This window comes from Spea bombifrons, chromosome 2 (assembly GCF_027358695.1).
Source record: "Spea bombifrons isolate aSpeBom1 chromosome 2, aSpeBom1.2.pri, whole genome shotgun sequence".
NCBI classification, from domain to species: Eukaryota; Metazoa; Chordata; class Amphibia; order Anura; family Pelobatidae; genus Spea; species Spea bombifrons.
Genome location: NC_071088.1, coordinates 64,230,466 through 64,245,957, shown reverse-complemented (window position 1 = coordinate 64,245,957; position 15,492 = coordinate 64,230,466). Strand labels below are relative to the sequence as shown.

Below are 15,492 nucleotides of genomic sequence, written 5' to 3'. Positions count from 1 at the left end.
CCCTACCCCCCTTCTCACTATCTACCCTCTCCCTACCCCCTTTTGTAGGTCACTTACCGGGCAGTCCTGTGGTGGGGGCGCGAGACCTCTGTCTCGCTGCTCTGCCGCGGTGCGCACGGCTTCACTGCTGAGCGCCGGCATATGCCATCACACGTGAAGCACCGGCATCCGAGACAGACGCCTCACGCTCCCACCACTGGAGTCGGGGCAGCGCTGAGGCAGGCGGCAGCAGGTAGCAGAGGAGACAGAAGGGCGCCGAGCGGTTGCTGAAAACGACTGCTCGGCACCCCTTGGGCCCCCCTGGCTGGCAGAACTCCAGGGCCCGGTCGCAGTCGCGACCCCTGCGACCCCGGTAGTTCCGCCACTGGCACATCCCATGCATGTTTAAATTCCACCTCTCAGTGCAGTAGAACTGCTATACATCTAAGATTCTGTCCTTCTAGTTTTAAACAATCGCCATCTACTGCGGCGCCCCTCCTTTTCTACCCGACCAAAAAAAAAGCCATCAGGAGGGCAGACCACTGTAGTCTTCAAGGAGAGATGGCAACAATATAAAAAAGTATATAAATTCCTTATTCCTAATGTGTATTCTCAATTCAGTTACATAGAGTGTTATGAATAGTTCATAAATTCAGATTAACCCCTTTTGTACCATATAGACGTACCAGTACATCCTATAGAAATTACACCGCCGCACTCTGATGCATACCCATTGTGGCCGATTCTCGCTTCGTCCCGCGAGCAGCCAGTATAGTCATGCCCATATATTTCAGTGTATAGAGTTAGGGTAGTTCGGTGGGTGGCTACAGAGAATTGGGTAGGCAGTGGAGAAGAAAATATTAAAAAAAGTAGTGTTTTTTTTGTTAATAAACCCAACATACTCGTTTGAGCAGGGCCCTCCTCACCTGTTGTCTCTGTAAGTCAATTTGGTATGTTACATACTATTTGTTTTGTCCTGTCCACCCATTGTACAGCGCTACGGAATTTGATGACGCTATATAAAACAATAAATAATAATAATACTAAATGCAAAAATTCAACAGTTTTGAAACTATAATGTACACCCTATGATATGTGCCCTATCGCTGTATCGAAAGTATCGAAATTCTATATGACTGAGGTGTTTCCAAAACCAGGACACCTGAGTTGTTACATTTTGAGGATATTTTCTGTTCATTTAATATATATAATTTTATTCTATTTTTCTGCAGTTTTTTTTTACTAAATTATTCAATACTACATCTTCAGCTAATCATGTAACAATATATAGTTCATATGGCTAAACTATTCACAGGAAATGGGAATAATGGTTGAACCGACAAAAACGGCAAAAGAGCCCCGGTATTTGAGGTACGGAAAACCCAATACTGAAAGGGTTAATAAAAACTCCTAGCCACAACCTTAGAAGCATAGAGTCCCTCTTTTGACCATTAAAATATTAGTATGCTTGAAGCAGACGTAACCCTCTTATAAATTACTACTTGGTTCTACTTTTAATGTATCCGGGCCTAGACAAATTCGGTTTACGCCCTTTTGTTTTTACACCAATTCTTGGGCCTCAGTTGTCCAAATCTCTAATTCTTATTTGGTGGCCATAGGAATTGCTGGGAAAACACCATAAAACCTAAGGTAGTGGCCCAAAAATGGTTGCCGCATCCACCTCCACGGTTTTCCCCAATAATTATCTATCTGAGCTTAAATAGCGTTATCATGACATCTCACTTACACTGAAATGTAACTTTGGGACAGTAAAATTTAGAGGTTTAGAGAATGATTTAAATACATAAAGTAGTGTTTTTGATGTATCTTGCGGTTTTAACAACCCACTCGCAGAATCGCTGTCCCAAGGAAGAGGAGCCGATGATAAAGACACACATCCCAGGATTCCACCCATTTGTAGCTTCAGAAAATTACTTCTAGAAGTAGTTTGTAGTATCCCAGAAGCATTAGAGGTTGAATAGAAATTTTGAAATTAAAATGACTTTAAAAAAAAAAAAGTTTCAATTAAGTGCCTGGTTACCAGTATCCTCTCTCAACTCAAAACTCAGTTTTGTGCAACTGCGGGGATAGACCTCTGCTTTTCCTCCCCTGTGGTCACATCACCCGCTGGCGTGGAGCCAGCAGCAGGTGGCACGGGGACCGCAAGTCAGGAACTGTTTCTCGGGAGGACTGTGCTGGCAGCTCCTCCAAATCACACTCAGGTACAGGAGGGGACTTATGGAAGAAGATGGCCTCCATACTCCCCCCCTCCTTTGCCGTACGCACTTATCCATTCTAACATAGTTGATATCTGCCTCATTGTTTAGTTAAGCTCCAAACTCATTTTTCTCACCACTTACATGCCGAACAACACCGCACTAACACACTCCGTGACAAATGCCAGTCACGACGGGCAGCGGTTGATGAGAGCAAAGTTCCCCCAACCTGACCCAAAAGTTTGTTTCTAATAGTTATAGATATAAAACAGGTGATGTGTTTCCTGTATATATTGATTAGAAATAGTACTTTCCTTTCTTCGGGATCCGCATGATAACCCACCCATTTTAAATAATTTCTCCCTTTGTACTAACACACCCTCCTTGTCTAGAATCGGGCAAGCGGAGGAGGCAACTTTAGGCCCGGGACTTTCTAGCTATACTTTTAGTCGCAGACCTAAGCATCCATAAGATAAACTATTTCTCTACCTCCAAAACAAGCAACGTTGACTTGTCAGACCAAGAAGTCATGTTATTTTTTAAAATGTTCATTGACACAACTCTCCGTCTCGTTGCAAACCAAATAGGATTGACTACATTGAAAAAGGTTGGCAGAGGTTGTACAAGGGTGCAAGTCGCTTGGTTTAGCAGTCACCCACACAATTCTCCATCAGTGGCACTGTCAAAGTTGCGAATACTTACTCCAAGTTAAAACCGATCCTTTAGTTTAGGTTAATACCTTTTAACGTGCCAACATAGAAGGAGCTGTAAAGACATCTCAGGCCCCCAAAGACAGGACCTTTACATCATTTTCTGTGTTGACCCATTAAAAGGTATTAACTCAGACCCAAAGCTTCATTTACTCTTAAGCTAATACAGCAATACTTTGTGTTCTCCGTGAAGAAGCTTCAAGTGCATCATATTCTGTGTTACGATATACTGCAGCATGTTTACATTTCAGGGAAGCAGATAAAAGAAGTAAAATAAGGTTGATAGAAAGCAAAAATAAAATAAAAAATAGATTGTGATGTAGAGAATGTGGATTGTGGACAACCCATTCATTTCTATAAATATTGCCAATCAGTATGTCATTTTCCTTTCCTGTAATATGCGAGATGGAACATTCATTTACTTTGTAGTATTGATCAAGCAGTGGATAAGAAGACAAGGATTCAATGTACAGTTTAAGTACAGATGAAGGATTGTGGAGACGTTGGAGATTATGCATACATCGGGATTCCGGTTGATTTTATCCACATAGGAACGAATGGAATGGTTCTCATGCTGCCATAATCACATCTAATGCAACATTGTTATATATCAAATATTGACACATTAAATAAAAATATTTTAAAAACTTAAACTCTTTTTTTTTTTTAACTTCTAATCTACGATAATAAATATTATAAAAAGGAGGGGACAAAACCAAGTCACGGTAAAAATTCTCTTTGGTGCAAGAGACAGGAGTTTGATTACAATGAAAATAAATAACCCTGAAGGCTCTGAATTCTGATCAAATATGATCTTTAGATTATTAAATTCATTTTAGACAGAATCCATACACATTCAAATCATGTCAATTTGCTCAGAGTAAAATAGTTATTTTATGGTATGACTACTATAATTTATCCCAGGGCTACGGAGTTTAACAGCCATTTTATAATTGGATTATTATTGGAGAAATCCACAACTCCATAGTTCATAAAGCCATAAACATGTTAGTTTCCGTCCCCTACACTTTTTTTTGCTATTTATGTTCTTCAATAATCCAAAGATTGCTAAATTATAGGTCTACACTGTTTAGTCATATTAAAAAAAAAAAGTAACTGCACCCCTATCCACCCCCGCCCAAAATGGCAGTTCTTGATATCTATTTTTATTGTAGATAATATTTTATATACCTTATAAGGTCTAGGAAGTCTGTGTACCTGATAACCACAGGCTGGCATGGCCCAAACAGAAACCAGAATGTACCAGTTTTTTTTGCGTCAAGAGATGTAGGTGATTTTGCCCAAGTTTGTCTAGGAGTCCGCAAGTGGAGAACAGACATCCTATGATTGTGTATATATATATATATATATACCCATGCCTAGAAGAGATTTTTTTTTTTAATTAACAAAATCTTATAATATAAGCAACATATATTGTATTTTACTCGCCAGTCAGAGACATTCTGAACGGTGTTGTGCTAATGTTCAGCTTCTAAAAAACACTGCGATTCAACCAAAATAACCCTAAAAACCAGAATTATAGACCTCGTCAAATGTATTATAAATCCCAGCCAGGTTACAGTTTTTTAAAGTTAGTTTTTTTCTTGAAGAAGAAAAAAATCCCATGTTGGTCCAAGTTAAAACTCTGAATATACAAAAGGCATAAGCGAATGGAAGCGTTGAAGGAACTGGAAATAATGAGACTTCGTGTACAAACACTGTAAATTAAATCAGATTGCTAGCATTTTTGCTCTTCAGTTGGGCTTTCTTCACATTTCAAATATTTTAAAAGATAGGCAGACTCTTTCTGTGACTAGTGTCTATTAATATATATATATATTTTCCTCTCTAAAAATCCAGCTTCACAAACAAAAGGACATATAGTGCAATAAAACAAATAGGTTAATAGATCTAGTCTCTTTTTTTCAAACCCATTTTCAGTGCCAGAAGGAGAACTGTCAAAATTTCCTTCAACAGGGGTTGTGTGACAACGAAACACAAAAGATCTCTGCAGATCTAGTAGAAACCAAAAATAAGCGTATGCAAGAGGTAAAGTGTCAGCTGCGTTATTGTTGAGCGCGGCCCTCTTGTTTAATCCTTCTGGTGTCGGAAAAGGCTTGCAGAGTTCGGCAGTCAATCTGGATAGAAACGGTAAAGAGAAACCCCCACCCCAAACCAGTCCAACTGAAAAAGCAGTATCCTCTACTTAGAAAATCCGCTTAGGCTGATGTCATCCCCGTGCAATAAGGCTTCCACGGGGACAGGGGAACTGGAGTTCTCTGGGTTCTGGAGGGTGAGGAAGTCTGAGAGGTATATGGGAGATGGTGTCCATTGCGGAGAGTCTGTTGAGTTCAGTAGGTGACCACTGCTGCCTTCACATGGGGACGAGGACAGGGTTCCTGGGTCAGGAGGGAGCGGCTGCACTTCAGGTCTGCTGTTGGTGGCTGTCCCTGGAGAGGAACACCCTTTGCTCTTTGTAGCAGAGTCTTTAACAGAGTCTCTACAGGCACACTGACACTGACAGGACTCCTCCTGCTTTATAATGATGACAGGAAGGCTCAGACCGATCTGCTGCATGGCATTTCCTGAAAAAGAGATCCCACAGAATTAGCAAGGCTCTATATCAACTGGAAGTGAAAAGCAAATACCATGTTACGTTTATTACTCCCATATTACTTGTACGGAAGTTCTTGACCTAAACTTACTAATGGATCCATGGGGGTCACAAACAAGCTTAGTATTTTGTCATTCTCATGACTACAGTGAATAGACGCCCGCAGACGCTATATGTGTGTCACAAAAAGGGGTTATACTCCAGAAAGCCTTTGACTTTACCGAGTACTGATGTCCAAGTCTTAGATGTTGTGAATAAACACAAGTGTTGGGCAGCCTGTGACCTTTCATATAAAACTCTCTGTGGCTTTGTATTCCATAACTGAACAAATTGGGAAATGAATGTCACCGTCAGTCCTACTGTATACAAACAAGGCAAAACTAAAAAGTTAGGGGAAACCCGTACCTGTGTTTCCAGTGAGGGGAACTGTAGTAGTAAAATACACCTTCTCTACCTTTGGAGCTGTTTGCTGTGAGAAAGAGAAAAGTCATAATTTTATTCACACTTTATTACAAGAATATCAGACACACAAAAGCTCTAGACTGCATCTTTGTACTATGGACTATGGATTTATTAGTTAGCCCCTACCTTGCTATTTTGGAGTTGTACGAAAAATATATTCAGGCGCAATGAAGTATAAAAGGTACACAAGTATGTAGCACATAACTACATTAAAACTGAATGATGCCTTTTTTTGTGGGAAATTTTGTTTCATATATGAAATGAAAGACTTGTAATATCTGAACAATAGAAAAATAAAAGGAAATTAACACCAGCTACACCTTCTGCTCCATCCAATGTTCGGAACTTTCTTCATAGATGAAGCTCTCAGGGAGAGAATCCGGTTGTTTGACGGAGTTAATTCTTTACAACAGCTTTAAAAAATTAACTTACAAAATCTGATTCAGCCTTAGATTCACAGAAATGCATACTTCAATGTGTAAACCTTCATAACACAATACCTAATTAAAAAAAAACTATTGGTGGTCTTTGCAATCATTAAAACATCCCAGAAAACCCACATAATTATAAAGTACCAAGAAATAAACATCAATTCTCAAAGTACTTACAGATTTATCCTGGCTTTGTGTGGCTCCATTTAATATCCACTGAATGTTCGGGTCACCCACAACAAGATTGGGTGGCAGAAGGGTTGCAGCACTGGGAGTCTGGGTAATGGTTATTGCTGGGTTACTGGTTAGCACTGGGTGCGAGCTGGGGACTGCAGCCTGTATTAATGTCGGCAGGACGGATTCTGAGCCGGCTGCAGCAGCCAACGAAGGTCCCGCAACAACAGTCAAACCTTCCACCAACGGCTGTGAGGTCTGCGAGGCAACAAAGCTGTCCTGGCCGGAGGCAAAATGAGCTCCGTTACGAACAGGCATTTCCAGGGGCTGCCTCACTGGTAATGAAACAGGGGGAGCCTGCTGATGGTCACACTCCATGACAGCTGGTAATGGGGTTGCAGAAGTTGCGCCAGCAGTGCTTTGCACAGGAGCCTTTGAGACAGACAGGTTAAGCACAGGGGCTGCTGAAGATGTTGGCTCGGTTGAGCTGCTCTCTGCTGGTGCCATCAATGGGATGTTGGAGACCCAGGTTTTTAACATCGCCTCTAGGGAACAAAAAGGGAAAAGAGAGTGGCTATACATATCAGCACTTGAGTTGTACACCTGCTCTTGTACAGTTGCATTAGTTTGTTTTTAAGTTGGTATATGTAACCATGATTTACAGAGTATAGAAGCTTTTCAATTTATAACACCTTTCTTTTTAGAAATCAAGGTATACAATAAGTCAGCACTGTAAAAAAGGAATAATAAAATATAAATAACAGAATTCAGTTAATAATGAAAAACAATTAAATATCTATGTAATGAAATCATCTCTTCAATAAGACAGACTTGGGTAACTAAGTAACGCAGTATTGTCATTTCATTGTTTTCAAATGTTTTAAAGCTAAATTGAAGACAAAAAGCCCACTTACCTTGAAAGTAAAATACAATGTTAACTATAATAAATTGATAACCTAAAGGCAATTGTACTGGCATTTTGCCCGTTACGTCATTGAGTCAATTTTACTGGCATTATATCACGATTAGCCCTTTATGTTTGGTTGCAGGTACATAGCGTGCACTGTTGCAAATGTCAGGTAATCTGAATGATACAGAACCTGTGGCCAGCAACACTGTTGTTTACAGTAGCATGGATACCATGTCGATTTGGCCCCCCTTAGAGGTTCCCTTCATTCTGGAACGAGACAATTTCCAGTATGTTTAAGTTTTGCGATGAGCATAATAACCAAATGTCAGTTTTTCTAGAGCTAAAGCTAAAAAGGCCATCCAGGTGAAAATCCTTTACTCTCTCACTAAGGATCGCTTGACACCTGCAAGTAAAGCAGCTTATACACAAAATGTTGTTTACAAAGAGATTTTTGATATGTGAGAATTATAATCCCACCCACTGTGCCCACGGTACTACGGGCTTTATCTAGTAATGCATGTTACATCAAGATATATCGGCTACCTTTATGGTCGGCTAGATCATGGTCTTGGGTATTTTCCGGGCTCAGAAACATAGACTCAAAAATGTTTTGTGGTAATAATACACCAAGGGATTGTCCAGGACTCTGTAGGAAAAAACAAACGTTGGCATTAATTTCCTGACACAAACAGCTCTTTCACCAACATCTTGTACAGAGAAAAAAAATGGATAACCAGATTCTTAGCATAGCTTCTTTTAATGAGCACTGAATGTTTTGGACCTTGAAATACAAGTAAATTCTGCGTCCAGGGACACCAGGTTATTAATAGATACGATCAAAAGCTTCAGTAGTCGTTCGACCAAACATTAGATATAAAAAAAAAAATGGAGCCAGGCGCGTTGGTCGCAGCATTTCACAATTGGAATTTCCCAACCCCAAGTCTCTACAGCTATACAGAGAATGACACGATAAACAAAAGATACCCAGTGAGTGTCAGTTCTGTGAGAGACAAAATCACTCGAATAACCACCCTTTACAACAGCGGAGTACAGCAGGGCATCTCTATACTCCATAATCAAACTATTGATTTCATCCCAGGAAAAAAAGATGTTTAAGATACCCTTAAGGGCTACAAACTCCTTGCAGATTGCTCTGGGTTAATAAGGAGTGTTTGCTTTCATGTTAACAAGAGAAATCCTAAGACGAATGAAGAGAGTCTCTGAAAGGGCCAACGCAAAATAACCTTAAGTGGACCGGACTGACTTAATGATTGGGTATAAATATACAAAGTGCAATATACATTTGAACATTTATTATAATGTATTTTAAAGATATTAATATTACGAAATTCACGTCCTTTAGATAGGACCCCCAAACAAGCTTAATCTGCATGTACGTCGACACGACGTTTTGTATAACACACAAACTTTAGTTTCGCAAAGGGACTCAATGCATCTCAGAGGGAACCACCAAATAAAAGTATTTTAATCGGTTTAAAAAAATACAAATGTTCAGACGCATGTGGTCCCCAAGCTGGGCAGGAGACCTCATTTTTCAGTAAAAGTAACAGCTGCCAAAATGCACAATACTGCTAATTGTGGTCTGTTGACATAAAACAAAGCCAGCCCAGTATCTGTTTGGTGTATGGCTTCACTATCACAAAGTTATTAGAGGCATCATGTGATTTGACCTCATATGATACAACTCAGTAGGTCCAGCTATTAAATTCAGGAAGACTAAAGCACTTACAGCGTCAGAGTTTTCTCGTAGCTCAGAGTCAGTAGATAACATGCTTAAATCACTTAAATACCAATAGTTCCCGTCCTGTTTGGAAAGAAAAAAAAAAAAAGATAATATTAATGTCTGTATTCTTGAAAAGTATATTTTTGAAAATCAGAATGCTGTTGGCAATGTTACCGAACGCGTGGAAAGGAGGTAAACAATGTACATGTTTTCTCGATAACCTCAGAAACTAATGTGTATAACTTAACATATCCTAATACAAGCTGGGCATGGCTGCATTCAATGCAAAGGAGGATCACTTGTTGCTGTAAGTAACAGTTTTTGTTTTAGACAGCCTAAATGTAATCCTCTTAAATCCAGAGATTACCATCGATGCCAACATTATTGAAAACCTAGATACAAAGGATGTCTGATAAGGTGTCTCGCTGAAATAATGCCAGGGCAGCAAAGTTTAAGATTTACATATGAAAAACGTATGCAGATTCAACCCAAATCGTGTCAACATTGAACCAAGGATATATGTACTAGGATCTGAAGATATAACACCATCATACACTTTGATGTGGTAAATACCAGGACCAGATAGTCTCTTTATGGAACAAATTATATTAAAATATTTGCATTCGCACTCTTCAGACTAGATGCTATACCAACTCAAATGTTATTTTATTTTTTTAAGTCTCAAGCAAACCTTGTAGGCAGATATCATATCAAAGGGTAAGGGAAATAATATAATACAATATACGCAGAAGGCATATAAGTAAATTGCAGATGTACATGAAAATAAAATGTGTTTATGCAGATTTACCTCGCAGGTTGTACGGCTGGGTAAGAAGTCATCCAAACCAGTGAGATCATGACCATTGTTACTCTTTAGGCTGTTAGTGCTGGAAGTCTTCTCACATCCATCGGAAATGGGCTTCTCGCCTTCACAAAAAAAAAAAAGAGATACGTGTTAAAAGTGATCTAAACTATTTCTATAGGAAAAGGACAAATGGTTTTCGTAAGCCGAGTTCTCACCTGTGTGCTTCCTGGCATGTGTTTTAAGGTGATGGCTCCCAGCAAATGCTTTGCCACAACCATCATGATCACACCTGCAAAAAGAAACAGGAAATCAACCAAATATTAGCCAGAAAACACAAAAGCTCTTAGTATGGAATACTAAAAAAATATGGGTAAATGGATGTTTAAGAGTTTACGAGCTTAAATGCAAGGATCTGGCATAGAATCTAATTAAAGTACTTCAGTTATCTAAGTGGCAAACCTAAACTCAACACTCAAATATTTCATGAAGATGCGGCAAAGGGAACCGCACTTATTTACCATCCTTTCACTACTAATATAACAGAAGTTTCTCCTCACCAGGTAGGGGCCAGTACAGTTGCCCAGTTGCCCACCTGAAAGGCTTCTCCCTGGTATGGGTCCGGATGTGCTTTCGCAGGTCGCTGTGGGTAGTGAAGTATTTACTGCAGCCCTCGGTCACGCAGTTAAAGGTTTCGCCGGTGTGAAGTCTCTGGTGGGCTCTCAACCTGCCAAGGGGATTGCCAAAGCAAAAGATCAAATACTGCAACAGCACAATAAAAACGCCTTCCAACTTTTATTTTTTAACTTCAGACACAGATTCTGTTCAACACATTTTAAAATTCTCATAGGCCCATATAACATAAATTGCTCATTTTTAGAAAGATTAAACACACACCCTGCTGTTCCCACTCTATACATGTATCCTAGGGCTGAGTATATGGAAAGTATTTGTATTACAGTTGGTATAATAAATCCGCGGGTGTGAAGTTCAGCATGAATCAACCTCACCTGTACAGCGTGTTGAAGGCTTTTTCACACCCTTGCACGTCGCACTCAAACGGCTTCTCCTTGGTGTGCACACGTATGTGGATTTTGAGGCTGTAAGAGGTAAGAAAGGCCTTCCCGCATCCCTCCTGATTGCAGACAAAGGTATACTCTCCTCGGTGGGTCTTCTGGTGAGTGCGCAGGTTGCCTGCTGTGCTATATGTACGGAGGCAGCCTTCAAATGTACACTGATACCTCTTTACCTGTAAGAATAAAAAGAAGATCAAACATTAAACCGCAAAATAACACGTATGACAACACCCACCATAAACAGCGCATGTATGTGTGCGCCCACAGAAAACACCATATGCCGTTAGCATCTACCTAGAACAAGTGCATGTTGTAACAAAAAACAGAAACCATAGAAAATAGAACAATCTACACCCTTAATATTTAAATCACAAACTATGTTCACATCAAATCTTAGTGGCTTAACACCTCGACATCTGATATCCAAACAGTAGGAGATTAACATTTTACTATACGAAGGGAGCAGAAGGGAATATCACAAAAATTAAATACCAGTTAATATCATTGTTTCCCATGAAAACTGCTAAATGACCCCTAACTTTTGAACGGCAGGGTGATCAGCCATAACATTATGACCACCAGCCTAATATTGTGTAGGTCCCCTTTTGCTGCAAGGTTTCCAAGAAGAACATTGCCCATAGTGCTTCCTGGTGCCATCCACATGATTCATCAGACCAGGCCACCTTCTTCCAGTGCTCCGTGGTCCAGTTCTTATGCTCACGTGCCCATTGTAGGGGCTTTCGGCAGTGGACAGGGGTCAGCATGGGCACCCTGACCAGTCAGCGGCTACGCAGCCCCATACGCAACAAACTGCGATGCACTGTGTGTTCTGACATCCAGTCTTCTAGCCATCCTAATTTGGCCCTCATCAAAGTTGCTCAGATCCTTTTTTTTTTTCCTGCTTCTAACACATCAACTGTGAGGACGAAATGTTCACTTGCTGCCTAATATATCCCAGCCATGATAACAAGATTATCAGTGTTAATCAACTCACCTGTCAGTGTTCATAATGTCATGGCTGATCAGTGTACATGTGTGTGTGTGTATACCATAGTGGAAAAAGCTGCTCCCCCCCCCCCAATATAACAGGTTGTAACTTTTTTGTGCTCATTTTCCTCTTGATTTAGCATGCTGATCATGATATACTAGCTGGTTCCTGGCCTTAGAACCAGCTAGTATAAATAAGAAGGGAGGATTATGAGCTTCAGTTATGATCTGATGAATAAACCCTTTTCCCAAGGTGCACCTTGCCTATGCGATATGCGAAGCACACGCTGGTTTATCATTAATGACAATTGCTTTCCGCTCCCCTGCCTACATGTTGTGTAACAGCCAGGAAAGAAACTGAAGTGCGCAGTCACTACTCGCCACACTAGGTCACAAGAATAAGAGAAGGTTCTACGTTCTCTTTTATGGCCCATGTGAGCAATTAACACGTTTACCTGGTGAAAGTTTTAATAAATAAAAAGCTACAGTTTCCCTGAATTACAGCAATTTCCTTATTTTGGTTGCATAAGGCATGTGCTAGTTTAGTTTCTACAATCTCGCTTCAGACGAAGGCAAGCTGCAACACGCACATAGTCTCCTATAAACCAGGTTGAAAGTATCTTAATAGTAAGTAAGTGGGTTCGCCTTACAACTTTAGAAGGCCGGTGTTTCATGGAAGAGACGGTTATCTGTTCGGACAGGTCCCTTGACTTCCTTCCCTTTTATCATTGAGGGCAAGGAACGTAATAAATGTGGTGTTTATTTGGTGCTAAATTGGGAATTATTTGGGAAAAAAGCCTGTTGGACACAATTGGACACATTTGGCTGCAGATAATTAAAAAAAACGTTTCTGGGCATACTACTGGTTGCCATGGTAGTGACTTCACATTTAAAAGTCTGACCTAGAATTACTTGTATACAGAACCCCTGTGGCACCTTCTTTTTGTTCTGCAAGCCCAAGTTGTTACAAGAGACAGCCCTGCTAATGAAGAATGCACATTAAAGCACCCTGTGAGGACTTTCATATGGGGAAAAAAAGAAAGGACTTACCCTCCTCATCTGTTGCCAGATGAATCTTGACGGGCGATTGGCTGCTTCAAGCAGCCAATCAGTGGAAAGAATACATTCCCACTGAAAGCACTTTTTGCATTCACGCACAAGGGGTCTCAATAGAGCCCCACTGGCATGAAAAATAATTGGGGGGGGATTAAAGGGTCAAAATGGAAATTTAAAGGGACCTCTCAGCTATCATATGCATTCATGTGCTTACGGCTGAAGTGTCCCTTTAGGTGATGAGCCGCTGGTTATGCAATTTACTCAGCTCTGTGGAAACAGATAATGCCGTTTAAATCAATACAGGTATCCGCAGTCAGCTGTATGATTAATCAGGTGGTGTGGAGACTTTAGTTATAACCTTGGCTTTTACATAATAAGGACCATGTTGCCTTTTCCTGGCAGCTTCATGCCAAGCGCAGATGTGCACAGTAGTTGCCTGAAGCTGCGTGTTCACAAACTACTATATTTTCACGAACAGCTAATTTGTGTGCATGCTTAGTAAAAAACACAGACGTGCAAATATCAACGGCAAGCTAAAATATAGTTTGATACGCTTACGCCTTATCCCAAGTAGAAGGTAAACTGTAATTTTGTTCCTAATTTTATTCTTTATTTCTAGGTTTAAGGCAAGTTCTCGCCTACCCATGATCCTTTGCAACCCGAGAATCTAGTTCTCGTGACCTGGAAGCCCTTTGGAGATCGGAACACCGGACGCAGCATGCGACAATACTTTGGGGTTTACAAACGGTGCTTTGGACGTCAGCTTAGGAAAGGCAACAGTGTATAAACTGCATGTAGATCGCAAGGGGGACAACGAAGGAACAGCCATGCAAAAGTTATGGAAGTAATGAAAACCTACATAGAAAACGATCCTATGTACGTTACTGACAGTATCAATATGCCACACAATGGGGGAGGGGGGCTGGAGGAATTCTCCTTTAAAGTAATTTTCCATTTCAAGGCATAACCCTGAATTTGCTTTTTCCCACTGATCCATATGCTTGGTTGAATTCCCAAAGTGCAGCAAGCAACTTGCCTGTTGCGCAACATCCACAGTAACTGCCCCGCAAATTAGAATTTATCCCAAAATTGTCCAACGGAATTGGATTTTTACCCCAGGAAGATTCTCAGTAAAACATTTGGCTTTTCTTGATCTGGCGTTATAACAGCGAGGTGTTCTGCGGAATGACAGGTGCAGTTGTCCTGAGGCATCTCCTAAGTTCTAGCTATCACCAACCCACATAAACAGAAGACAGTTTAGGACTTTGGGGCAGTGACTTTTGGTCTTCCAAGACATGAGGAGACCTCTTGGCCACCAGACTACTCAACACAGGGCTGGTCTCTAATACTAGTACGAGAAAACCCTCCAGTGCATCCCACCTACCTCCTTCTGCTTGGTCTCTGGGCACTCGGAGTGTAAGGTGAGGGTCGCCCCCTCGATGTTCTTGGGCATAGGAGTGGAGCCAGGGTTGATGGTCAGGTGAATTTGGTCAGGTGAGATGATGTGTTGGACATATCCCTGGGACATACCGTCCTGCTCAGGCAGAAGTAGGAAACCCTGCTCATTAGCAGCATCCAAGAAGGGTAAGTTACCCCCAACGTTCCCCTCATCCTCCTCTTCTTCTTCTTCCTCCTCCTCCCCACCTGAGGGCTGGCGGTCCTGCTCGATGAGGACAGTCGTGGTGTCATACACCGGCTCCCGTACTCGCTTCTCCACAAACCACTTCCGCATTTTCTCGTCTGAGCACATCCCATCCTCCTCCATGGAGATGAGGGCCAGCTCCGGGCTGTTCTCCCCCATGGCCGGTAACCTCAAGGTGGGATTACACGGGAGCTCTTAACTCCCACAAGCGGAGAAGGCAAGGTCTGTGTGCCCTGTGGCCCCCAAAAACACAAGCGCCGAGGCAAAGCATTCAGACAGCGACGACAACTTCCTCATTGACTTTCGGTGCCTCACCGGTGATTTCGGAGGAAGTGGTTCCGGAGGTCGGAGGAGGAGGTGGGACCGACTTGGCGGAAGGGGGGCGGGGACTGAGGGGAGGATACCAGCGGAAGAATGAGGACAGCGGTGATAAGAGTCAATGACGGATGTCGGTGACGCCATGTTAAATTCACGCGTGTTGGGAAATCGCCGCTTGGGTTATTAAAAAAAAACGGGGGTCCGACGGATTTTGAACGTAAGCTAGTGTTGTTTACGGCTGGGTGTCCGTAAAGGACCATGTGCGCATGCGCTGCAGTGTAGCCTGGGTGTAGAGAACCGTATATTCCACAGTTTTACACAGCGAGTCACTGGGTGCTGCTGTCACCTGTCATGAGGAAAGTCTTTATTTC

General features: G+C 41.5%; 1 protein-coding gene across 2 annotated transcripts; it reads right to left on the bottom strand.

The window, feature by feature from the left end:
* Positions 1-4,594: 4,594 nt before the first annotated feature.
* On the bottom strand, positions 4,595-15,081 carry MTF1 (metal regulatory transcription factor 1). 2 transcript variants are annotated; one of them, XM_053454558.1, is made up of 10 exons: positions 14,546-15,081; positions 11,053-11,291; positions 10,638-10,769; positions 10,261-10,334; positions 10,049-10,167; positions 9,247-9,321; positions 8,040-8,142; positions 6,590-7,131; positions 5,925-5,988; positions 4,595-5,490 (listed from the first exon to the last, which is right to left on the bottom strand). In XM_053454558.1, the coding sequence occupies exons 1-10, from the start codon at positions 14,960-14,962 to the stop codon at positions 5,108-5,110; spliced, it is 2,148 nt and encodes a 715-aa protein (XP_053310533.1). In that variant the 5' UTR covers positions 14,963-15,081; the 3' UTR covers positions 4,595-5,107. The 2 variants fall into 2 exon arrangements, with proteins under 2 accessions (XP_053310533.1, XP_053310534.1); XM_053454559.1 differs by having other exon boundaries at positions 14,806-15,078.
* Positions 15,082-15,492: the final 411 nt, after the last annotated feature.